At 62.1% G+C, this 25,543-nt stretch overlaps 1 protein-coding gene across 1 annotated transcript; it reads right to left on the minus strand.

Annotated features, from left to right (window-relative positions):
• Positions 1–5,314: 5,314 nt before the first annotated feature.
• Positions 5,315–24,055, minus strand: LOC142359843 (uncharacterized). Its single transcript, XM_075412233.1, has 8 exons — positions 23,933–24,055; positions 23,042–23,151; positions 14,998–15,107; positions 14,136–14,326; positions 11,416–11,525; positions 8,696–8,805; positions 6,074–6,183; positions 5,315–5,402 (listed from the first exon to the last, which is right to left on the minus strand). The coding sequence occupies exons 1-7, from the start codon at positions 24,007–24,009 to the stop codon at positions 6,082–6,084; spliced, it is 810 nt and encodes a 269-aa protein (XP_075268348.1). The 5' UTR covers positions 24,010–24,055; the 3' UTR covers positions 5,315–5,402; positions 6,074–6,081.
• Positions 24,056–25,543: the final 1,488 nt, after the last annotated feature.

The following is a 25,543-nucleotide window of genomic DNA, read 5'->3' on the forward strand; positions in this document are numbered from 1 at the left end:
CAAAGAGTTACGGGGAGGATGGAGGACAGAGAGAACAAGAGAAAAGGGACAGGGAGGGGGGCACAGATGGAGAAAGAAACATTGCAGAGAGAGAGAGGAAGAAAGCGACAGGGCAGAGGCAGAGAGGTAGAGAAAGGAAGAAAAAAGTAGCGACGAGTAAGAGGCCAGAGGGACAAGGAAAAGCCAGGAGGAAGGACAGAGTGAGAGAGAAAACAGGTGAGGGACACGACGCCAGACTGTGAAACAGAGAGCGCGACAGGGAGCAGGACGCTGGGACAGACAGCAAACGAGAGCAACAGAGAGAACGGCAGCGAGGCGGAGCACGAGAGAAAACAGGGACTGAGAGCAAGACCGAGGGGTGAAGCAATAAATAACGGGGCTGGGGAGCAGGACAGCAGAAGAGAGAGACAGAGAGGGGGACACATAGGACAACCGCAAACTGAGAGGGAGAAGGAGAAGAGCACAGAGGGTCACAGACAAAAAGAGAGGGACGGCAGAAAGAGAAAAACAAGACGAGGCAGAAGGACTGAGGAGCAGAGAGAAAAAGGGTACAGGGAAAAGGACAGAGATGCAGAAAACAAGGAAAGCCTGGAGCACAGGGCAAAACTGACAAGGACAGGGAGCGGGACAAAGGGATGGAGGAGTTAAAAACAGCGATGGGCCGCAGCACAGAGGAAGAGAGAGAAAAAGAGCAAGAGCAGCAAGGGAAGAAGAGTGACAGAAGGGTGTTGACAGGGACACGTACAAAGCGGGCTTGGGGGACACAGACATCGGAAGGGTAGAAAGGAAAGGGAGGGATGGGGAGCAAGACAGCGTGACAGAGGGAGTGGAGTGCAAGGATACACAAAAGCAGAGGGACTGGGAAGAGGAAAGAACGTCAGGGAGAGAAAGGCGAGGCTGGCGAGCAGGAGAGAGAGAGGTGGAGAATGAAAAAACAGCCATGGTCAGAAGAACAGAAATGCAGAGAAGAAAAAATTACTTCCAGGCAGCAGGACAGAGGGACAGAGCAAGAGCAAAAATATCAAGAGGGAGAAGGACAGGTAACACACAGCAGGACGCTGCAGGAGTGAGAGGGAGGGAACACAGAGCAAAGCAGAAGAATGAAGAGAGAAAAAAAAAAACAACCCAGCAAACAGAAAGGGAACCGGACAGAACTAGGCAGCAGGGCAGAGAGACGGAGAAAGAAAAAACAGGGACAAAGGGATAGAGAGGCAAAGAGAGGGATGGGGACCAGGACAGTGGGATACAAACAGGGAGTAGGACTCGAGATTGCAGAGAGAGAGGTCCAGGGAAGCAGGAAGAATGACAGAGAGAAAAAGGGGGGAGGGGGGTGGGGAGCAGGTCAGAGCGCTGGAGAAAGGAAAAACACTGCTGTGGAGCAGCAGAGGGGGACGGAGAAAGACAGACAGGGACGGGGAGCAGGGCAGAGAAACGGAGAGAGAAAATAAGCGATGGGGAGCAGGGCAGAGCACTAGGAAGAGGAAAATAAGACAAGGGAGAAGACCGAGGAGCTCAGAGAGAAAGAAGGGTCGAAAGGAAACGCCAGAGAGGTAGAGAAATCAAGAAATACAGGGACGAGGAGCCTTGCAGAGACGGAGCACGAAAATGTAGGGCCGGTGAGCGCGAAAGAGGGAGAGAGAGACGGGGGCAGGGGGAGGAGATGAAGAAGAAAGGAGAGATAAAGATAGCAACGGAGCGCAGGGGACACAGACAGAGAGAGAAGAAGGACAGTGAACAGGAAAAAAGGGACCGAGAAACAAAGAAAGGGTCAGATCTAGACAAAGAGACCAAGAAAGGGGCGGGGGGCGTGTGTGCAGGGAAACCCCAAAACAAACCAGCAAGGGGCTAGAGAACAGAGAGGGAGAGAAAGAGAAGAAAGGGCCATGAAGCAGGACAGAGAAGGAGAGAAAGGCAAAAAGGGAGAGCAAAAAGAGAGCCGGCTGGACAGGGAGGTACAGCAAGAAACGACCGGACAGCCAGCAGGACAGAGAAATAGAGACAGGGAGCCGGCTAGAGAAATTCTGAAGGGAGAAAAAGAGGGAGAGGGAGCAGAACACAAACACAGACAGAAGACGGGAGGTACAGGGAAAGGAAAACAAAAGGAAAAAGAAAAAAAAAAAAAAAATCACAGCAGCGTGGGAGAGAGAAGGATCCAGGGGACAGCTCGGGACGCAGAAGAGGGGCGACAGGGCCCCGAGGGCCCGCCACTCACCGCAGCTCTCGCTCTCCGCGCTCCCGGGAGACTCTGCCGCTTCAGACGCTTCTCTGTCCTGCTCTCCTCCATTCCTCTTCCGTAACTCCGGTCGCTTGGCTGTCCCCCACCTAAGACAAAACGTCCATGTCTCGCAGCTCTTACGAGACAAGGCTCCCTACGCACGCAGCCGCGCTCGCGCGCTCCACAACCGGACCATGCTGCTGCTGGTGACACATACAGACCCTGCGGGGCACGCTGGCGGCCTGGCCTGCTGCGGGCTACCAAGACGGAGCCTTCCTCACCCGCAGCGCCAGGCAGCTGCCAGCCAGGTGGCCTTCCATTTCTTCTTCTTCTTCAGCCTTCTCGGGACTCTCCAGCTTCAGCCGCGCCACCTCCTGTCCGCAGCCACTCAGCGCTCCGCCTCTCCCTTTTCGCCCCCACGCCGCCAGCACAGCGAGGCCCGGCACACGCAGCCCACAAAAGCCCGGAGCGGGCGCAGCCAACGGCATCCCCAGGGCACGAACGGACAAACGCGAACTCAGCGCAGCCCCTGCCACACATAAACAAGCAGCGGCGACCGCGTTCAGGGAGGCCGAGGCAGCCCGCACCACGGGCCTTGGGGGAGGCCGGGCGCTCCGGGACACAGGCTTCAGGGGACGTGCTGCAGCTGGGGGCGGCTGCGCGGGGCGAGCGGGGCCGGGGGAGCACTGCCGACTTGGGGGGGGGGGGGGTGCCCGCCTCCTTCTCCCATTCCCTTCCGTCACCTCCCGCCTCTGGCCCCGGGGCTGCCCGCACCCGGCTCGCCTCCTGCAGCCTGCCGCAGCGGCCGGCTCCAAGCTTCCCGTCCCACCACCCTCGAGCAGCCACCACGCACCCCCGCACCCGCCAGAGGGGAGCCCGCGCCTCACCGCTGGCCTCTCTGCTCCCCCGCCGCCCCGGCACCGGACACCAGGCCGCCGCCATGCTGCTCCGCCGCACCGCGCATGCGCCACGCGCCGACGGCGCGCCGGAGGGGCCACACTCTGAGCCGAACGCCGGGCTGCAGTACCGCGTTGCGGCCAGGGGGCGGCGGGGGCGAGGGCGGCGCCAGCGGGGCCGGGGGCGGCGCCAGCGGGGCCGGGGGCGGCGCCAGCGGGGCCGGGGGCGGCGCCAGCGGGGGCGGAGCCGGCGCCAGCGGGGGCGGAGCCGGCGGGGGCGGGGGCGGCGCCAGCGGGGGCGGGGGCGGCGCCAGCGGGGGCGGGGGCGGCGCCAGCGGGGGCGGGGGCGGTGGCGCCAGCGGGGGCGGGGGCGGCGCCAGCGGGGGCGGCGCCAGCGGGGGCGGGGGCGGCGCCAGCGGGGGCGGGGGCGGCGCCAGCGGGGGCGGGGGCGGCGCCAGCGGGGGCGGCCCCAGCGGGGGCGGCGCCTGCAGGGGCGTGGGCGGCGCCAGCGGGGGCGGGGGCGGGGGGCGGCGCCTGCGGGGGCGGGGGCGGCGCCAGCGGGGCCGGGGGCGGCGCCAGCGGGGCCGGGGGCGGCGCCAGCGGGGGCGGAGCCGGCGCCAGCGGGGGCGGAGCCGGCGCCAGCGGGGGCGGAGCCGGCGCCAGCGGGGGCGGAGCCGGCGCCAGCGGGGGCGGGGGCGGCGCCAGCGGGGGCGGGGGCGGCGCCAGCGGGGGCGGGGGCGGCGGCGCCAGCGGGGGCGGGGGCGGCGGCGCCAGCGGGGGCGGGGGCGGCGGCGCCAGCGGGGGCGGGGCCGGCGCCAGCGGGGGCGGGGGCGGCGCCTGCGGGGGCGGGGGCGGCGCCTGCGGGGGCGGGGGGCGGCGCCTGCGGAGGCGGGGGGCGGTGCCTGCGGGGGCGGGGGCGGCGCCAGCGGGGGCGGGGGCGGCGCCAGCGGGGGCGGAGCCGGCGCCAGCGGGGGCGGGGGCGGTGCCAGCGGGGGCGGGGGCGGCGCCAGCGGGGGCGGGGGCGGTGCCTGCGGGGGCGGGGGCGGCGCCAGCGGGGGCGGGGGCGGCGCCAGCGGGGGCGGGGGCGGCGCCAGCGGGGGCGGGGGCGGCGCCAGCGGGGGCGGGGGCGGCTCCTGCGGGGGCGGGGGCGGCGCCCAGCGCCGGCTCCGGCTCCGAGCAGACCCCGACTCGCGGCTCCGACACGGCGCCGCACCCCCATCGCTCCTTGCCCCCGACACGGACCCCGCCCTCCCGGGGGCTTTTCCCCGGGACCCGCCGCTCCATCCAACCCCCCCCCCCATACCCCGCGCTCACCTTCTCCCTCGCTGCAGCCGCAACCCGGCTATGGCTCCGCTCCTCCTTCGGCTCGCATCGGGCCCGGCACGGCAGCACCGGGCCCTCTACCGGCACAGGGAGGGGCCGTCGCCATCAGCCCCGCTGCCCGCACCTGGGGCTCTTCCGGCCCCGGCCCACGGCTGGAGCCCACCATGCCGTCATTGGGCAAACACAAAGACTCTCTGAAGCCCTTTGGGCACTTCAGCAAGCAGGCAGGCGTTCCTTATTGCAGCGCCGGACACACAGGGCACGGCTCCTCCCAGCGCGCAAAGCACCTGCGCCACTCGAGCGGCAGTACCGAACTTTGCTCACCGGGTGGCAGCAGCGAGCTCTTGGACACGGCGCCACCGCGCATTGGCGCCGCCCGAGCCGCAGTACCGAACTTTGCTCACCGGGTGGCAGCAGCGAGCCCTTGGACACGGCGCCACCGGGCATTGGCGCCGCCCGAGCCGCAGTACCGAACTTTGCTCACCGGGTGGCAGCAGCGATCGTACCGGCCCCTCCACGGCCACCCGCGCCACGGCAGCACCGGGCCCTCCACCGGCACAGGGAGGGGCCGTCGCCATCAGCCCCGCTGCCCGCACCTGGGGCTCCCCCGGCCCCGGCCCACGGCTGGACCCCGGCAGGAACAGGGGGCCGTCGCCCCAGCCCCACAGCCCGTCCCCTCCTCCCCTGGCCTCTGGCGCAGCCCCTCGTCCCGTGCAAACCAAGCACAAACGCAGCCGCCAGGGCAAAAGGGACCGCAGGTCTTTACTCAGTCACGCACCCAGCCAGTCCCGGGAGCCGCTCTGCTCCGGGGTCGGGGCCCCCGACGCTCCCTCTGCCCCTCCGACACCTCGGCACTCCTTCCCGCAGCTGCGCCCGTTGATCCAGCGGCGAACAGTCCGTCCGTCGCCTCCCGGAGCGACGCGCTGCTCGGCAGAGGCTGCCAAAAATGAGGAGCAGGGTGCAGGCCACTACAAGAGAGGAGAAAAGTGACAGGTGGCTGGACAGCGGCGGTGGAACGAGAAAGCACCAAGCAGGGAAAGGGACGGCGAGAGAAGGACGGGGACAGGCAGTCCCACAGAGACGGAGAAAGAAGCAGCAGCAAGAGAGCAAGAGCGGCAGCAGAAAGAAGAAGAGGGAGCAGGACACAGACCGAAAGTGAAGAACGGGGAGCAGGAAGGAGATGCAAAAAAAAACCCTGCAGCATGACAGAGGAAAAAAGAATAGCGGCAGGGACCTGGACAAAGAGAGATGAGGAAATAGAATAGAATAGACATGGAGAAAGCAGTAGATCTGTGACGTGCTACGGAGCCGAGAAGGAAGGCCTCGAATCAAGGGACGAGGAGCCAGACAGAGAGCACCAAAGACAGCAAAAGTACTGACAGGCTACAGAGTAGGAGGAAAGCAAAACTAGTAACCGGGAGCTGAACAGAAAGAGGGGAAGAAGGAAAAAAATGCCACGGGCTGCAGGGCAGAAAGAGGGAGGACCTAAAAGATGGGGACAAGTCAGAGACAGATGGAGAAAGAAGGTACACAAGAGCAGAAAAAAAAAATAATCGTAGCAGTGGGGGAAAGAGAGGGAGCCGGGGAGGGCCCAGGATGCACAAGAGGGGTGACAGGGCCCCGAGGGCCCACGACTCACCGCAGCTCTCACTCTCGGTGCTGCCGGGAGACTTTGACACTTCCGATGTTTCTCTCCCCTTCTCTCTTCCCCTCTTCTTCCGCAACTCCAATCGTTTGGCTCTCCTGCACCTGAGAGAAAATGCATGTGGCTGTCTTAGAGCTCATACGAGACGTGGCTTCCTAGACAAGAAGCCTCAGGAACAGGACAGAGAAAAAGAGAGAATATGATGAGTGGGAAGCAGAACACACGGATCGAGAGAGAACTTGAATCAGAGGAGTAAACAAGGCAGGAAAGAGAGATAAAGACAGGGAAGAAGCCACAAAAAAGGGCCTTTCTGGCCTCTACTCGCACCCCCCGGCCTCCTTTTTTTTCTGGCCTCTACTCTCGCCCCCGGCCTCCCACCCCTCTGCAGCCTCCCACCCCTTTCCGGCCTCCTTTTTTTCCTGGCCTCTACTCCCCCTCCTCGCCCCCACCCCCCCCCCCCCCCCCCCCCCCCCCCCCCCCCCCCCCCCCCCCCCGCCTCCCACCCCTCGATAGCCTCCTAACTCCCTTTTTGCTGGCCTCTACTTAATTCAGCTTCCCACCCCTCTGCAACCTCCTACCTCTTTCCAGCCTCCACTCCGCCCCCCCAGCTTCCCACCCTTTTTCAGCCTCCCACCACCGTCCCACGCAGTGCAGGACACACTGACAGAGAGAGAAAAAGGACAGGCAACAGGAAGAAACGTACTAAGAAACAAAGAAAGGGTCAGACGAAGAAGGGGGTGGGTGGTCAGGGTTGGAACCCCAACACAAACCAGCAAGGGGATAGAGGACAGACAGAGAGGAAGACAAGAACGGGCCGGGAAGCAGGAAGAGAAGGAGAGAAAGGCAAAAAGGGAGAGCCGGCTGCACAGGCAGGTACAGCAAGAAACGACCGGACAGGCAGCAGGATCGAGAAAGAGAGACAGAAAAACTGGGGACAGGAAGCAGGACAGAGGGACGGCGAGAGGAAACAAGGGCCAGGGAGCAGGACAGCGGTGGAAAAAGAGGCACTGGGGCAGCAGGACAGAAAGAGAAGGAAGAAAGGCCAGAACAAGGACGGGGAATAACAGCAAAGGGAAAGAGAAGGACAAGGAGCGGGACACATTGTCAGAGAAAGACAGGGACAGGGAGCGGGACAAGGTGATACTGAGAGAGAAAAAGGGGACAAGGAGGCAGGACAAAGTGAAAGACAGGCACAAGTAAGAGACGGGGGAGCAGGACAGAGACGGAGGGGGAAAAGCCTCAGCTGGGCAGCAGGAGACAGAGGCGGAGAAGGGAAAAAACAGCACCGGGCTGAGGGACCCTGAGGGAGGAATTAAAAAACAAACACAGGGAGCGGGACAAAACGACAGAGAGAGAGAAAAGGGACAGAGCAGGACAGCGTTGGGGGGAGAAATGCGACCGTGACGGGCAGCGGGAGAGAGGTATGGAGAAAGAAAAAAAATACCGAGGAAGAGAGAAAGGAAACAAGGGACAGCGAGCTGCACAGGGGGATCGAGAAAGAAAGGATGGGAGAGGGAATGGCGCAGAGAGAGAAAGGCAGAAAAAACAGCAAGAGGAAGCAGGGCAAAAGGACAGCAAGAGGAAAAAGGAAAGGGACAGGGAGCTGGACAGAGATGGGAAAAAAAGCAGCGGGGACACACGAAAAGAGACAGAAAGAGAAGGGCACAAAAGGATAGATGAGGACAGCGGCAGGATGGAGACGCAGAACAAAACCTGGACGGTCAACCTGGGTGGGCGGGGAGCGGGTCAGAGAGCCGGAGAAAGGAAAAACTCTGCTGTGGAGCAGCCGAGGGGGACGGAGAAAGACAGACAGGGACGGGGAGCAGGGCAGAGAAACGGAGAGAGAAAATAAGCGATGGGGAGCAGGGCAGAGCACTAGGAAGAGGAAAATAAGACAAGGGACAAGACCGAGGAGCTCAGAGAGAAAGAAGGGTCGAAAGGAAACGCCAGAGAGGTAGAGAAATCAAGAAATACAGGGACGAGGAGCCTTGCAGAGACGGAGCACGAAAATGTAGGGCCGGTGAGCGCGAAAGAGGGAGAGAGAGACGGGGGCAGGGGGAGGAGATGAAGAAGAAAGGAGAGATAAAGATGGCAACGGAGCGCAGGGGACACAGACAGAGAGAGAAAAAGGACAGTGAACAGGAAAAAAGGGACCGAGAAACAAAGAAAGGGTCAGATCTAGACAAAGAGACCAAGAAAGGGGCGGGGGGCGTGTGTGCAGGGAAACCCCAAAACAAACCAGCAAGGGGCTAGAGAACAGAGAGGGAGAGAAAGAGAAGAAAGGGCCATGAAGCAGGACAGAGAAGGAGAGAAAGGCAAAAAGGGAGAGCAAAAAGAGAGCCGGCTGGACAGGGAGGTACAGCAAGAAACGACCGGACAGCCAGCAGGACAGACAAATAGAGACAGGGAGCCGGCTAGAGAAATTCTGAAGGGAGAAAAAGAGGGAGAGGGAGCAGAACACAAACACAGACAGAAGACGGGAGGTACAGGGAAAGGAAAACAAAAGGAAAAAGAAAAAAAAAAAGAAAATCACAGCAGCGTGGGAGAGAGAAGGATCCAGGGGAGGGCCCGGGACGCAGAAGAGGGGCGACAGGGCCCCGAGGGCCCGCCACTCACCGCGGCTCTCGCTCTCCGCGCTCCCGGGAGACTCTGCCGCTTCAGACGCTTCTCTCTCCTGCTCTCCTCCATTCCTCTTCCGTAACTCCAGTCGCTTGGCTGTCCCCCACCTAAGAGAAAACGTCCATGTCTCGCAGCTCTTACGAGACAAGGATCCCCAGGCACGTAGCCTCGCTTGCTCGCGCGCTACGCGCAGGAACAGCACAGAGGGAAAGAGAGAGAGACAGAGAACGACGAGCGGGCAGCAGAACTGATGGATCAAGAGAGAAACTGAATCGGAGGAATAAAGAACACTGGAGGGAGACACAAGTAGAGCGAACAAGCCAGATGGACGGGGGCAGGAGACACACAGATCAGGCCAAAGAGGTGGAGAAAGTAAAATCGGTGACGGGCTGCAGGATGATAGAAAAGGCCACGGTTCAGCACAGAGGAGAACAACGGGACAGCAAGCTGGACAGGGGCATATAGCGAGAAACAAAGGGACAGGCAGCAGTATGGAGATACACAGACAAAGAGTTATGGGGAGGATGGAGGACAGAGAGAACAAGAGAAAAGGGACAGGGAGGGGGGCACAGATGGAGAAAGAAACATTGCAGAGAGAGAGAGGAAGAAAGCGACAGGGCAGAGGCAGAGAGGTAGAGAAAGGAAGAAAAAAGTAGCGACGAGTAAGAGGCCAGAGGGACAAGGAAAAGCCAGGAGGAAGGACAGAGTGAGAGAGAAAACAGGTGAGGGACACGACGCCAGACTGTGAAACAGAGAGCGCGACAGGGAGCAGGACGCTGGGACAGACAGCAAACGAGAGCAACAGAGAGAACGGCAGCGAGGCGGAGCACGAGAGAAAACAGGGACTGAGAGCAAGACCGAGGGGTGAAGCAATAAATAACGGGGCTGGGGAGCAGGACAGCAGAAGAGAGAGACAGAGAGGGGGACACATAGGACAACCGCAAACTGAGAGGGAGAAGGAGAAGAGCACAGAGGGTCACAGACAAAAAGAGAGGGACGGCAGAAAGAGAAAAACAAGACGAGGCAGAAGGACTGAGGAGCAGAGAGAAAAAGGGTCCAGGGAAAAGGACAGAGATGCAGAAAACAAGGAAAGCCTGGAGCACAGGGCAAAACTGACAAGGACAGGGAGCGGGACAAAGGGATGGAGGAGTTAAAAACAGCGATGGGCCGCAGCACAGAGGAAGAGAGAGAAAAAGAGCAAGAGCAGCAAGGGAAGAAGAGTGACAGAAGGGTGTTGACAGGGACACGTACAAAGCGGGCTTGGGGGACACAGACATCGGAAGGGTAGAAAGGAAAGGGAGGGATGGGGAGCAAGACAGCGTGACAGAGGGAGTGGAGTGCAAGGATACACAAAAGCAGAGGGACTGGGAAGAGGAAAGAACGTCAGGGAGAGAAAGGCGAGGCTGGCGAGCAGGAGAGAGAGAGGTGGAGAATGAAAAAACAGCCATGGTCAGAAGAACAGAAATGCAGAGAAGAAAAAATTACTTCCAGGCAGCAGGACAGAGGGACAGAGCAAGAGCAAAAATATCAAGAGGGAGAAGGACAGGTAACACACAGCAGGACGCTGCAGGAGTGAGAGGGAGGGAACACAGAGCAAAGCAGAAGAATGAAGAGAGAAAAAAAAAAACAACCCAGCAAACAGAAAGGGAACCGGACAGAACTAGGCAGCAGGGCAGAGAGACGGAGAAAGAAAAAACAGGGACAAAGGGATAGAGAGGCAAAGAGAGGGATGGGGACCAGGACAGTGGGATACAAACAGGGAGTAGGACTCGAGATTGCAGAGAGAGAGGTCCAGGGAAGCAGGAAGAATGACAGAGAGAAAAAGGGGGGAGGGGGGTGGGGAGCAGGTCAGAGCGCTGGAGAAAGGAAAAACACTGCTGTGGAGCAGCAGAGGGGGACGGAGAAAGACAGACAGGGACGGGGAGCAGGGCAGAGAAACGGAGAGAGAAAATAAGCGATGGGGAGCAGGGCAGAGCACTAGGAAGAGGAGAATAAGACAAGGGACAAGACCGAGAAGCTCAGAGAGAAAGAAGGGTCGAAAGGAAATGCCAGAGAGGTAGAGAAATCAAGAAATACAGGGACGAGGAGCCTTGCAGAGACGGAGCACGAAAATGTAGGGCCGGTGAGCGCGAAAGAGGGAGAGAGAGACGGGGGCAGGGGGAGGAGATGAAGAAGAAAGGAGAGATAAAGATAGCAACGGAGAGCAGGGGACACAGACAGAGAGAGAAAAAGGACAGTGAACAGGAAAAAAGGGACCGAGAAACAAAGAAAGGGTCAGATCTAGACAAAGAGACCAAGAAAGGGGTGGGGGGCGTGTGTGCAGGGAAACCCCAAAACAAACCAGCAAGGGGCTAGAGAACAGAGAGGGAGAGAAAGAGAAGAAAGGGCCACAAAGCAGGACAGAGAAGGAGAGAAAGGCAAAAAGGGAGAGCAAAAAGAGAGCCGGCTGGACAGGGAGGTACAGCAAGAAACGACCGGACAGCCAGCAGGACAGACAAATAGAGACAGGGAGCCGGCTAGAGAAATTCTGAAGGGAGAAAAAGAGGGAGAGGGAGCAGAACACACACACAGACAGAAGACGGGAGGTACAGGGAAAGGAAAACAAAAGGAAAAAGAAAAAAAAAAAAAAATCACAGCAGCGTGGGAGAGAGAAGGATCCAGGGCACAGCTCGGGACGCAGAAGAGGGGCGACAGGGCCCCGAGGGCCCGCCACTCACTGCAGCTCTCGCTCTCCGCGCTCCCGGGAGACTCTGCCGCTTCAGACGCTTCTCCGTCCTGCTCTCCTCCATTCCTCTTCCGTAACTCCGGTCGCTTGGCTGTCCCCCACCTAAGACAAAACGTCCATGTCTCGCAGCTCTTACGAGACAAGGCTCCCTACGCACGCAGCCGCGCTCGCGCGCTCCACAACCGGACCATGCTGCTGCTGGTGACACATACAGACCCTGCGGGGCACGCTGGCGGCCTGGCCTGCTGCGGGCTACCAAGAAGGAGCCTTCCTCACCCGCAGCGCCAGGCAGCTGCCAGCCAGCTGGCCTTCCATTTCTTCTTCTTCTTCAGCCTTCTCGGGACTCTCCAGCTTCAGCCGCGCCACCTCCTGTCCGCAGCCACTCAGCGCTCCGCCTCTCCCTTTTCGCCCCCACGCCGCCAGCACAGCGGGGCCCGGCACACGCAGCCCACACAAGCCCGGAGCGGGCGCAGCCAACGGCATCCCCAGGGCACGAACGGACAAACGCGTCCTCAGCGCAGCCCCTGCCACACATAAACAAGCAGCGGCGACCGCGTTCAGGGAGGCCGAGGCAGCCCGCACCACGGGCCTTGGGGGAGGCCGGGCGCTCCGGGACACAGGCTTCAGGGGACGTGCTGCAGCTGGGGGCGGCTGCGCGGGGGCGAGCGGGGCCGGGGGAGCACTGCCGACTTGGGGGGGGGGGGGGGTGCCCGCCTCCTTCTCCCATTCCCTTCCGTCACCTCCCGCCTCTGGCCCCGGGGCTGCCCGCACCCGGCTCGCCTCCTGCAGCCTGCCGCAGCGGCCGGCTCCAAGCTTCCCGTCCCACCACCCTCGAGCAGCCACCACGCACCCCCACACCCGCTGGAGGGGAGCCCGCGCCTCACCGCTGGCCTCTCTGCTCCCCCGCCGCCCCGGCACCGAACACCAGCCCGCCGCCATGCTGCTCCGCCGCACCGCGCATGCGCCACGAGCCGACGGCGCGCCGGAGGGGCCACACTCTGAGCCGAACGCCGGGCTGCAGTACCGCGTTGCGGCCAGGGGGCGGCGCCAGCGGGGCCGGGGGCGGCGCCAGCGGGGGCGGGGGCGGCGCCAGCGGGGGCGGCGCCAGCGGGGGCGGGGGCGGCGCCAGCGGGGGCGGGGGCGGTGCCAGCGGGGGCGGGGGCGGCGCCAGCGGGGGCGGGGGCGGCGCCGGCGGGGGCGGCGCCAGCGGGGGCGGGGGCGGCGCCAGCGGGGGCGGGGGCGGCGCCAGCGGGGGCGGGGGCGGCGCCAGCGGGGGCGGCGCCAGCGGGGGGCGGGGGCGGCGCCAGCGGGGGCGGGGGCGGCGCCAGCGGGGGCGGGGGCGGCGCCAGCGGGGGCGGGGGCGGCGCCAGCGGGGGCGGGGGCGGCGCCAGCGGGGGCGGGGGCGGCGCCAGCGGGGGCGGGGGCGGCGCCAGCGGGGGCGGGGGCGGCGCCAGCGGGGGCGGGGGCGGCGCCAGCGGGGGCGGGGGCGGCGCCAGCGGGGGCGGGGGCGGCGCCAGCGGGGGCGGGGGCGGCGCCAGCGGGGGGCGGGGGCGGCGCCAGCGGGGGCGGGGGCGGCGCCAGCGGGAGAGGGGGCGGCGCCAGCGGGAGAGGGGGCGGCGCCAGCGGGAGAGGGGGCGGCGCCAGCGGGAGAGGGGGCGGCGCCAGCGGGAGAGGGGGCGGCGCCAGCGGGAGAGGGGGCGGCGCCAGCGGGAGAGGGGGCGGCGCCAGCGGGAGAGGGGGCGGCGCCAGCGGGAGAGGGGGCGGCGCCAGCGGGAGAGGGGGCGGCGCCAGCGGGAGAGGGGGCGGCCCCCAGCGCCGGCTCCGGCTCCGAGCAGACCCCGACTCGCGGCTCCGACACGGCGCCGCACCCCCCATCGCTCCTTGCCCTCGACACGGACCCCGCCCTCCCGGGGGCTTTTCCCCGGGACCCGCCGCTCCATCCAACCCCCCCCCCCATACCCCGCGCTCACCTTCTCCCTCGCTGCAGCCGCAACCCGGCTATGGCTCCGCTCCTCCTTCGGCTCGCATCGGGCCCGGCACGGCAGCACCGGGCCCTCTACCGGCACAGGGAGGGGCCGTCGCCATCAGCCCCGCTGCCCGCACCTGGGGCTCTTCCGGCCCCGGCCCACGGCTGGAGCCCACGATGCCGTCATTGGGCAAACACAAAGACTCTCTGAAGCCCTTTGGGCACTTCAGCAAGCAGGCAGGCGTTCCTTATTGCAGCGCCGGACACACAGTGCACGGCTCCTCCCAGCGCGCAAAGCACCTGCGCCACTCGAGCGGCAGTACCGAACTTTGCTCACCGGGTGGCAGCAGCGAGCTCTTGGACACGGCGCCACCGCGCATTGGCGCCGCCCGAGCCGCAGTACCGAACTTTGCTCACCGGGTGGCAGCAGCGATCGTAACGGCCCCTCCACGGCCACCCGCGCCACGGCAGCACCGGCCCCTCCACGGCCACCCGCGCCACGGCAGCACCGGGCCCTCCACCGGCACAGGGAGGGGCCGTCGCCATCAGCCCCGCTGCCCGCACCTGGGGCTCCCCCGGCCCCGGCCCACGGCTGGACCCCGGCAGGAACAGGGGGCCGTCGCCCCAGCCCCACAGCCCGTCCCCTCCTCCCCTGGCCTCTGGCGCAGCCCCTCGTCCCGTGCAAACCAAGCACAAACGCAGCCGCCAGGGCAAAAGGGACCGCAGGTCTTTACTCAGTCACGCACCCAGCCAGTCCCGGGAGCCGCTCTGCTCCGGGGCTCGGGGCCCCCGACGCTCCCTCTGCCCCTCCGACACCTCGGCACTCCTTCCCGCAGCTGCGCCCGTTGATCCAGCGGCGAACAGTCCGTCCGTCGCCTCCCGGAGAGACGCGCTGCTCGGCAGAGGCTGCCAAAAATGAGGAGCAGGGTGCAGGCCACTACAAGAGAGGAGAAAAGTGACAGGTGGCTGGACAGCGGCGGTGGAACGAGAAAGCACCAAGCAGGGAAAGGGACGGCGAGAGAAGGACGGGGACAGGCAGTCCCACAGACATGGAGAAAGAAGCAGCAGCAAGAGAGCAAGAGCGGCAGCAGAAAGAAGAAGAGGGAGCAGGACACAGACCGAAAATGAAGAACGGGGAGCAGGAAGGAGATGCAAAAAAAAACCCTGCAGCATGACAGAGGAAAAAAGAATAGCGGCAGGGACCTGGACAAAGAGAGATGAGGAAATAGAATAGAATAGACATGGAGAAAGCAGTAGATCTGTGACGTGCTACGGAGCCGAGAAGGAAGGCCTCGAATCAAGGGACGAGGAGCCAGACAGAGAGCACCAAAGACAGCAAAAGTACTGACAGGCTACAGAGTAGGAGGAAAGCAAAACTAGTAACCGGGAGCTGAACAGAAAGAGGGGAAGAAGGAAAAAAATGCCACGGGCTGCAGGGCAGAAAGAGGGAGGACCTAAAAGATGGGGACAAGTCAGAGACAGATGGAGAAAGAAGGTACACAAGAGCAGAAAAAAAAAATAATCGTAGCAGTGGGGGAAAGAGAGGGAGCCGGGGAGGGCCCAGGATGCACAAGAGGGGTGACAGGGCCCCGAGGGCCCACGACTCACCGCAGCTCTCACTCTCGGTGCTGCCGGGAGACTTTGACACTTCCGATGTTTCTCTCCCCTTCTCTCTTCCCCTCTTCTTCCGCAACTCCAATCGTTTGGCTCTCCTGCACCTGAGAGAAAATGCATGTGGCTGTCTTAGAGCTCATACGAGACGTGGCTTCCTAGACAAGAAGCCTCAGGAACAGGACAGAGAAAAAGAGAGAATATGATGAGTGGGAAGCAGAACACACGGATCGAGAGAGAACTTGAATCAGAGGAGTAAACAAGGCAGGAAAGAGAGATAAAGACAGGGAAGAAGCCACAAAAACGGGCCTTTCTGGCCTCTACTCGCACCCCCCGGCCTCCCCTTTTTTCTGGCCTCTACTCTCGCCCCCGGCCTCCCACCCCTCTGCAGCCTCCCACCCCTTTCCGGCCTCCTTTTTTTTCCTGGCCTCTACTCCCCCCTCCTCGCCCCCCCCCCCCCCCCCCGCCTCCCACCCCTCGATAGCCTCCGAACTCCCTTTTTGCTGGCCTCTACTTAATTCAGCTTCCCACCCCTCTGCAACCTCCTACCTCTTTCCAGCCTCCACTCCGCCCCCCCAGCTTCCCACCCTTTTTCAGCCTCCCACCACCGTCCCACGCAGTGCAGGACACACTGACAGAGAGAGAAAAAGGACAGGCAACAGGAAGAAACGTACTAAGAAACAAAGAAAGGGTCAGACGAAGAAGGGGGTGGGTGGTCAGGGTTGGAACCCCAACACAAACCAGCAAGGGGATAGAGGACAGACAGAGAGGAAGACAAGAACGGGCCGGGAAGCAGGAAGAGAAGGAGAGAAAGGCAAAAAGGGAGAGCCGGCTGCACAGGCAGGTACAGCAAGAAACGACCGGACAGGCAGCAGGATCGAGAAAGAGAGACAGAAAAACTGGGGACAGGAAGCAGGACAGAGGGACGGCGAGAGGAAACAAGGGCCAGGGAGCAGGACAGCGGTGGAAAAAGAGGCACTGGGGCAGCAGGACAGAAAGAGAAGGAAGAAAGGCCAGAACAAGGACGGGGAATAACAGCAAAGGGAAAGAGAAGGACAAGGAGCGGGACAGATTGTCAGAGAAAGACAGGGACAGGGAGCGGGACAAGGTGATACTGAGAGAGAAAAAGGGGACAAGGAGGCAGGACAAAGTGAAAGACAGGCACAAGTAAGAGACGGGGGAGCAGGACAGAGACGGAGGGGGAAAAGCCTCAGCTGGGCAGCAGGAGACAGAGGCGGAGAAGGGAAAAAACAGCACCGGGCTGAGGGACCCTGAGGGAGGAATTAAAAAACAAACACAGGGAGCGGGACAAAACGACAGAGAGAGAGAAAAGGGACAGAGCAGGACAGCGTTGGGGGGAGAAATGCGACCGTGACGGGCAGCGGGAGAGAGGTATGGAGAAAGAAAAAAAATACCGAGGAAGAGAGAAAGGAAACAAGGGACAGCAAGCTGCACAGGGGGATCGAGAAAGAAAGGATGGGAGAGGGAATGGCGCAGAGAGAGAAAGGCAGAAAAAACAGCAAGAGGAAGCAGGGCAAAAGGACAGCAAGAGGAAAAAGGAAAGGGACAGGGAGCTGGACAGAGATGGGAAAAAAAGCAGCGGGGACACATGAAAAGAGACAGAAAGAGAAGGGCACAAAAGGATAGATGAGGACAGCGGCAGGATGGAGACGCAGAACAAAACCTGGGACGGTCAACCTGGGTGGGCGGGGAGCGGGTCAGAGAGCCGGAGAAAGGAAAAACTCTGCTGTGGAGCAGCAGAGGGGGACGGAGAAAGAAAGACAGGGACGGGGAGCAGGGCAGAGAAACGGAGAGAGAAAATAAGCGATGGGGAGCAGGGCAGAGCACTAGGAAGAGGAAAATAAGACAAGGGAGAAGACCGAGGAGCTCAGAGAGAAAGAAGGGTCGAAAGGAAACGCCAGAGAGGTAGAGAAATCAAGAAATACAGGGACGAGGAGCCTTGCAGAGACGGAGCACGAAAATGTAGGGCCGGTGAGCGCGAAAGAGGGAGAGAGAGACGGGGGCAGGGGGAGGAGATGAAGAAGAAAGGAGAGATAAAGATGGCAACGGAGCGCAGGGGACACAGACAGAGAGAGAAAAAGGACAGTGAACAGGAAAAAAGGGACCGAGAAACAAAGAAAGGGTCAGATCTAGACAAAGAGACCAAGAAAGGGGCGGGGGGCGTGTGTGCAGGGAAACCCCAAAACAAACCAGCAAGGGGCTAGAGAACAGAGAGGGAGAGAAAGAGAAGAAAGGGCCACGAAGCAGGACAGAGAAGGAGAGAAAGGCAAAAAGGGAGAGCAAAAAGAGAGCCGGCTGGACAGGGAGGTACAGCAAGAAACGACCGGACAGCCAGCAGGACAGAGAAAGAGAGACAGGGAGCCGGCTAGAGAAATTCTGAAGGGAGAAAAAGAGGGAGAGGGAGCAGAACACAAACACAGACAGAAGACGGGAGGTACAGGGAAAGGAAAACAAAAGGAAAAAGAAAAAAAAAAAAAAAAAAATCACAGCAGCGTGGGAGAGAGAAGGATCCAGGGGAGGGCCCGGGACGCAGAAGAGGGGCGACAGGGCCCCGAGGGCCCGCCACTCACCGCGGCTCTCGCTCTCCGCGCTCCCGGGAGACTCTGCCGCTTCAGACGCTTCTCTCTCCTGCTCTCCTCCATTCCTCTTCCGTAACTCCAGTCGCTTGGCTGTCCCCCACCTAAGAGAAAACGTCCATGTCTCGCAGCTCTTACGAGACAAGGATCCCCAGGCACGTAGCCTCGCTTGCTCGCGCGCTACGCGCAGGAACAGCACAGAGGGAAAGAGAGAGAGACAGAGAACGACGAGCGGGCAGCAGAACTGATGGATCAAGAGAGAAACTGAATCGGAGGAATAAAGAACACTGGAGGGAGACACAAGTAGAGCGAACAAGCCAGATGGACGGGGGCAGGAGACACACAGATCAGGCCAAAGAGGTGGAGAAAGTAAAATCGGTGACGGGCTGCAGGATGATAGAAAAGGCCACGGTTCAGCACAGAGGAGAACAACGGGACAGCAAGCTGGACAGGGGCATATAGCGAGAAACAAAGGGACAGGCAGCAGTATGGAGATACACAGACAAAGAGTTACGGGGAGGATGGAGGACAGAGAGAACAAGAGAAAAGGGACAGGGAGGGGGGCACAGATGGAGAAAGAAACATTGCAGAGAGAGAGAGGAAGAAAGCGACAGGGCAGAGGCAGAGAGGTAGAGAAAGGAAGCAAAAAGTAGCGACGAGTAAGAGGCCAGAGGGACAAGGAAAAGCCAGGAGGAAGGACAGAGTGAGAGAGAAAACAGGTGAGGGACACGACGCCAGACTGTGAAACAGAGAGCGCGACAGGGAGCAGGACGCTGGGACAGACAGCAAACGAGAGCAACAGAGAGAACGGCAGCGAGGCGGAGCACGAGAGAAAACAGGGACTGAGAGCAAGACCGAGGGGTGAAGCAATAAATAACGGGGCTGGGGAGCAGGACAGCAGAAGAGAGAGACAGAGAGGGGGACACATAGGACAACCGCAAACTGAGAGGGAGAAGGAGAAGAGCACAGAGGGTCACAGACAAAAAGAGAGGGACGGCAGAAAGAGAAAAACAAGACGAGGCAGAAGGACTGAGGAGCAGAGAGAAAAAGGGTCCAGGGAAAAGGACAGAGATGCAGAAAACAAGGAAAGCCTGGAGCACAGGGCAAAACTGACAAGGACAGGGAGCGGGACAAAGGGATGGAGGAGTTAAAAACAGCGATGGGCCGCAGCACAGAGGAAGAGAGAGAAAAAGAGCAAGAGCAGCAAGGGAAGAAGAGTGACAGAAGGGTGTTGACAGGGACACGTACAAAGCGGGCTTGGGGGACACAGACATCGGAAGGGTAGAAAGGAAAGGGAGGGATGGGGAGCAAGACAGCGTGACAGAGGGAGTGGAGTGCAAGGATACACAAAAGCAGAGGGACTGGGAAGAGGAAAGAACGTCAGGGAGAGAAAGGCGAGGCTGGCGAGCAGGAGAGAGAGAGGTGGAGAATGAAAAAACAGCCATGGTCAGAAGAACAGAAATGCAGAGAAGAAAAAATTACTTCCAGGCAGCAGGACAGAGGGACAGAGCAAGAGCAAAAATATCAAGAGGGAGAAGGACAGGTAACACACAGCAGGACGCTGCAGGAGTGAGAGGGAGGGAACACAGAGCAAAGCAGAAGAATGAAGAGAGAAAAAAAAAAACAACCCAGCAAACAGAAAGGGAACCGGACAGAACTAGGCAGCAGGGCAGAGAGACGGAGAAAGAAAAAACAGGGACAAAGGGATAGAGAGGCAAAGAGAGGGATGGGGACCAGGACAGTGGGATACAAACAGGGAGTAGGACTCGAGATTGCAGAGAGAGAGGTCCAGGGAAGCAGGAAGAATGACAGAGAGAAAAAGGGGGGAGGGGGGTGGGGAGCAGGTCAGAGCGCTGGAGAAAGGAAAAACACTGCTGTGGAGCAGCAGAGGGGGACGGAGAAAGACAGACAGGGACGGGGAGCAGGGCAGAGAAACGGAGAGAGAAAATAAGCGATGGGGAGCAGGGCAGAGCACTAGGAAGAGGAAAATAAGACAAGGGACAAGACCGAGAAGCTCAGAGAGAAAGAAGGGTCGAAAGGAAACGCCAGAGAGGTAGAGAAATCAAGAAATACAGGGACGAGGAGCCTTGCAGAGACGGAGCACGAAAATGTAGGGCCGGTGAGCGCGAAAGAGGGAGAGAGAGACGGGGGCAGGGGGAGGAGATGAAGAAGAAAGGAGAGATAAAGATGGCAACGGAGCGCAGGGGACACAGACAGAGAGAGAAAAAGGACAGTGAACAGGAAAAAAGGGACCGAGAAACAAAGAAAGGGTCAGATCTAGACAAAGAGACCAAGAAAGGGGCGGGGGGCGTGTGTGCAGGGAAACCCCAAAACAAACCAGCAAGGGGCTAGAGAACAGAGAGGGAGAGAAAGAGAAGAAAGGGCCACGAAGCAGGACAGAGAAGGAGAGAAAGGCAAAAAGGGAGAGCAAAAAGAGAGCCGGCTGGACAGGGAGGTACAGCAAGAAACGACCGGACAGCCAGCAGGACAGAGAAATAGAGACAGGGAGCCGGCTAGAGAAATTCTGAAGGGAGAAAAAGAGGGAGAGGGAGCAGAACACAAACACAGACAGAAGACGGGAGGTACAGGGAAAGGAAAACAAAAGGAAAAAGAAAGAAAAAAAAAAAAAAAAAAAATCACAGCAGCGTGGGAGAGAGAAGGATCCAGGGGAGGGCCCGGGACGCAGAAGAGGGGCGACAGGGCCCCGAGGGCCCGCCACTCACCGCGGCTCTCGCTCTCCGCGCTCCCGGGAGACTCTGCCGCTTCAGACGCTTCTCTCTCCTGCTCTCCTCCATTCCTCTTCCGTAACTCCAGTCGCTTGGCTGTCCCCCACCTAAGAGAAAACGTCCATGTCTCGCAGCTCTTACGAGACAAGGATCCCCAGGCACGTAGCCTCGCTTGCTCGCGCGCTACGCGCAGGAACAGCACAGAGGGAAAGAGAGAGAGACAGAGAACGACGAGCGGGCAGCAGAACTGATGGATCAAGAGAGAAACTGAATCGGAGGAATAAAGAACACTGGAGGGAGACACAAGTAGAGCGAACAAGCCAGATGGACGGGGGCAGGAGACACACAGATCAGGCCAAAGAGGTGGAGAAAGTAAAATCGGTGACGGGCTGCAGGATGATAGAAAAGGCCACGGTTCAGCACAGAGGAGAACAACGGGACAGCAAGCTGGACAGGGGCATATAGCGAGAAACAAAGGGACAGGCAGCAGTATGGAGATACACAGACAAAGAGTTATGGGGAGGATGGAGGACAGAGAGAACAAGAGAAAAGGGACAGGGAGGGGGGCACAGATGGAGAAAGAAACATTGCAGAGAGAGAGAGGAAGAAAGCGACAGGGCAGAGGCAGAGAGGTAGAGAAAGGAAGAAAAAAGTAGCGACGAGTAAGAGGCCAGAGGGACAAGGAAAAGCCAGGAGGAAGGACAGAGTGAGAGAGAAAACAGGTGAGGGACACGACGCCAGACTGTGAAACAGAGAGCGCGACAGGGAGCAGGACGCTGGGACAGACAGCAAACGAGAGCAACAGAGAGAACGGCAGCGAGGCGGAGCACGAGAGAAAACAGGGACTGAGAGCAAGACCGAGGGGTGAAGCAATAAATAACGGGGCTGGGGAGCAGGACAGCAGAAGAGAGAGACAGAGAGGGGGACACATAGGACAACCGCAAACTGAGAGGGAGAAGGAGAAGAGCACAGAGGGTCACAGACAAAAAGAGAGGGACGGCAGAAAGAGAAAAACAAGACGAGGCAGAAGGACTGAGGAGCAGAGAGAAAAAGGGTACAGGGAAAAGGACAGAGATGCAGAAAACAAGGAAAGCCTGGAGCACAGGGCAAAACTGACAAGGACAGGGAGCGGGACAAAGGGATGGAGGAGTTAAAAACAGCGATGGGCCGCAGCACAGAGGAAGAGAGAGAAAAAGAGCAAGAGCAGCAAGGGAAGAAGAGTGACAGAAGGGTGTTGACAGGGACACGTACAAAGCGGGCTTGGGGGACACAGACATCGGAAGGGTAGAAAGGAAAGGGAGGGATGGGGAGCAAGACAGCGTGACAGAGGGAGTGGAGTGCAAGGATACACAAAAGCAGAGGGACTGGGAAGAGGAAAGAACGTCAGGGAGAGAAAGGCAAGGCTGGCGAGCAGGAGAGAGAGAGGTGGAGAATGAAAAAACAGCCATGGTCAGAAGAACAGAAATGCAGAGAAGAAAAAATTACTTCCAGGCAGCAGGACAGAGGGACAGAGCAAGAGCAAAAATATCAAGAGGGAGAAGGACAGGTAACACACAGCAGGACGCTGCAGGAGTGAGAGGGAGGGAACACAGAGCAAAGCAGAAGAATGAAGAGAGAAAAAAAAAAACAACCCAGCAAACAGAAAGGGAACCGGACAGAACTAGGCAGCAGGGCAGAGAGACGGAGAAAGAAAAAACAGGGACAAAGGGATAGAGAGGCAAAGAGAGGGATGGGGACCAGGACAGTGGGATACAAACAGGGAGTAGGACTCGAGATTGCAGAGAGAGAGGTCCAGGGAAGCAGGAAGAATGACAGAGAGAAAAAGGGGGGAGGGGGGTGGGGAGCAGGTCAGAGCGCTGGAGAAAGGAAAAACACTGCTGTGGAGCAGCAGAGGGGGACGGAGAAAGACAGACAGGGACGGGGAGCAGGGCAGAGAAACGGAGAGAGAAAATAAGCGATGGGGAGCAGGGCAGAGCACTAGGAAGAGGAAAATAAGACAAGGGACAAGACCGAGGAGCTCAGAGAGAAAGAAGGGTCGAAAGGAAACGCCAGAGAGGTAGAGAAATCAAGAAATACAGGGACGAGGAGCCTTGCAGAGACGGAGCACGAAAATGTAGGGCCGGTGAGCGCGAAAGAGGGAGAGAGAGACGGGGGCAGGGGGAGGAGATGAAGAAGAAAGGAGAGATAAAGATAGCAACGGAGCGCAGGGGACACAGACAGAGAGAGAAGAAGGACAGTGAACAGGAAAAAAGGGACCGAGAAACAAAGAAAGGGTCAGATCTAGACAAAGAGACCAAGAAAGGGGCGGGGGGCGTGTGTGCAGGGAAACCCCAAAACAAACCAGCAAGGGGCTAGAGAACAGAGAGGGAGAGAAAGAGAAGAAAGGGCCATGAAGCAGGACAGAGAAGGAGAGAAAGGCAAAAAGGGAGAGCAAAAAGAGAGCCGGCTGGACAGGGAGGTACAGCAAGAAACGACCGGACAGCCAGCAGGACAGAGAAATAGAGACAGGGAGCCGGCTAGAGAAATTCTGAAGGGAGAAAAAGAGGGAGAGGGAGCAGAACACAAACATAGACAGAAGACGGGAGGTACAGGGAAAGGAAAACAAAAGGAAAAAGAAAAAAAAAAAAAAAATCACAGCAGCGTGGGAGAGAGAAGGATCCAGGGGACAGCTCGGGACGCAGAAGAGGGGCGACAGGGCCCCGAGGGCCCGCCACTCACCGCAGCTCTCGCTCTCCGCGCTCCCGGGAGACTCTGCCGCTTCAGACGCTTCTCTGTCCTGCTCTCCTCCATTCCTCTTCCGTAACTCCGGTCGCTTGGCTGTCCCCCACCTAAGACAAAACGTCCATGTCTCGCAGCTCTTACGAGACAAGGCTCCCTACGCACGCAGCCGCGCTCGCGCGCTCCACAACCGGACCATGCTGCTGCTGGTGACACATACAGACCCTGCGGGGCACGCTGGCGGCCTGGCCTGCTGCGGGCTACCAAGACGGAGCCTTCCTCACCCGCAGCGCCAGGCAGCTGCCAGCCAGGTGGCCTTCCATTTCTTCTTCTTCTTCAGCCTTCTCGGGACTCTCCAGCTTCAGCCGCGCCACCTCCTGTCCGCAGCCACTCAGCGCTCCGCCTCTCCCTTTTCGCCCCCACGCCGCCAGCACAGCGAGGCCCGGCACACGCAGCCCACAAAAGCCCGGAGCGGGCGCAGCCAACGGCATCCCCAGGGCACGAACGGACAAACGCGAACTAAGCGCAGCCCCTGCCACACATAAACAAGCAGCGGCGACCGCGTTCAGGGAGGCCGAGGCAGCCCGCACCACGGGCCTTGGGGGAGGCCGGGCGCTCCGGGACACAGGCTTCAGGGGACGTGCTGCAGCTGGGGGCGGCTGCGCGGGGCGAGCGGGGCCGGGGGAGCACTGCCGACTTGGGGGGGGGGGGGGGTGCCCGCCTCCTTCTCCCATTCCCTTCCGTCACCTCCCGCCTCTGGCCCCGGGGCTGCCCGCACCCGGCTCGCCTCCTGCAGCCTGCCGCAGCGGCCGGCTCCAAGCTTCCCGTCCCACCACCCTCGAGCAGCCACCACGCACCCCCGCACCCGCCAGAGGGGAGCCCGCGCCTCACCGCTGGCCTCTCTGCTCCCCCGCCGCCCCGGCACCGGACACCAGGCCGCCGCCATGCTGCTCCGCCGCACCGCGCATGCGCCACGCGCCGACGGCGCGCCGGAGGGGCCACACTCTGAGCCGAACGCCGGGCTGCAGTACCGCGTTGCGGCCAGGGGGCGGCGGGGGCGAGGGCGGCGCCAGCGGGGCCGGGGGCGGCGCCAGCGGGGCCGGGGGCGGCGCCAGCGGGGCCGGGGGCGGCGCCAGCGGGGGCGGAGCCGGCGCCAGCGGGGGCGGAGCCGGCGCCAGCGGGGGCGGGGGCGGCGCCAGCGGGGGCGGGGGCGGCGCCAGCGGGGGCGGGGGCGGTGGCGCCAGCGGGGGCGGGGGCGGCGCCAGCGGGGGCGGCGCCAGCGGGGGCGGGGGCGGCGCCAGCGGGGGCGGGGGCGGCGCCAGCGGGGGCGGGGGCGGCGCCAGCGGGGGCGGCCCCAGCGGGGGCGGCGCCTGCAGGGGCGTGGGCGGCGCCAGCGGGGGCGGGGGCGGCGCCTGCGGGGGCGGGGGCGGCGCCAGCGGGGCCGGGGGCGGCGCCAGCGGGGCCGGGGGCGGCGCCAGCGGGGGCGGAGCCGGCGCCAGCGGGGGCGGAGCCGGCGCCAGCGGGGGCGGAGCCGGCGCCAGCGGGGGCGGGGGCGGCGCCAGCGGGGGCGGGGGCGGCGCCAGCGGGGGCGGGGGCGGCGGCGCCAGCGGGGGCGGGGGCGGCGGCGCCAGCGGGGGCGGGGGCGGCGGCGCCAGCGGGGGCGGGGGCGGCGCCAGCGGGGGCGGGGGCGGCGCCTGCGGGGGCGGGGGCGGCGCCTGCGGGGCCGGGGGCGGCGCCTGCGGAGGCGGGGGCGGTGCCTGCGGGGGCGGGGGCGGCGCCAGCGGGGGCGGGGGCGGCGCCAGCGGGGGCGGAGCCGGCGCCAGCGGGGGCGGAGCCGGCGCCAGCGGGGGCGGGGGCGGTGCCAGCGGGGGCGGGGGCGGCGCCAGCGGGGGCGGGGGCGGTGCCAGCGGGGGCGGGGGCGGCGCCAGCGGGGGCGGGGGCGGCGCCAGCGGGGGCGGGGGCGGCGCCAGCGGGGGCGGGGGCGGCGCCTGCGGGGGCGGGGGCGGCGCCCAGCGCCGGCTCCGGCTCCGAGCAGACCCCGACTCGCGGCTCCGACACGGCGCCGCACCCCCATCGCTCCTTGCCCCCGACACGGACCCCGGCCTCCCGGGGGCTTTTCCCCGGGACCCGCCGCTCCATCCAACCCCCCCCCCCATACCCCGCGCTCACCTTCTCCCTCGCTGCAGCCGCAACCCGGCTATGGCTCCGCTCCTCCTTCGGCTCGCATCGGGCCCGGCACGGCAGCACCGGGCCCTCTACCGGCACAGGGAGGGGCCGTCGCCATCAGCCCCGCTGCCCGCACCTGGGGCTCTTCCGGCCCCGGCCCACGGCTGGAGCCCACCATGCCGTCATTGGGCAAACACAAAGACTCTCTGAAGCCCTTTGGGCACTTCAGCAAGCAGGCAGGCGTTCCTTATTGCAGCGCCGGACACACAGGGCACGGCTCCTCCCAGCGCGCAAAGCACCTGCGCCACTCGAGCGGCAGTACCGAACTTTGCTCAC

The sequence above is a fragment of the Opisthocomus hoazin genome, unplaced genomic scaffold (genome assembly GCF_030867145.1).
Source record: "Opisthocomus hoazin isolate bOpiHoa1 unplaced genomic scaffold, bOpiHoa1.hap1 HAP1_SCAFFOLD_241, whole genome shotgun sequence".
NCBI classification, from domain to species: Eukaryota; Metazoa; Chordata; class Aves; order Opisthocomiformes; family Opisthocomidae; genus Opisthocomus; species Opisthocomus hoazin.

Excerpts from the sequence above, each read along its gene's own strand:
- LOC142359843 (XM_075412233.1), bottom strand. The coding sequence starts at position 24,009 with ATGCGCGGTGCGGCGGAGCAGCATGGCGGCGGCCTGGTGTCCGGTGCC. Across the intron at positions 23,152-23,932 it reads GGGGAGCAGAGAGGCCAGCG|GTGGGGGACAGCCAAGCGAC; the intron begins GTGAGGCGCGGG and ends GTTTTGTCTTAG. Across the intron at positions 6,184-8,695 it reads CGCGGAGAGCGAGAGCCGCG|GTGCAGGAGAGCCAAACGAT; the intron begins GTGAGTGGCGGG and ends ATTTTCTCTCAG.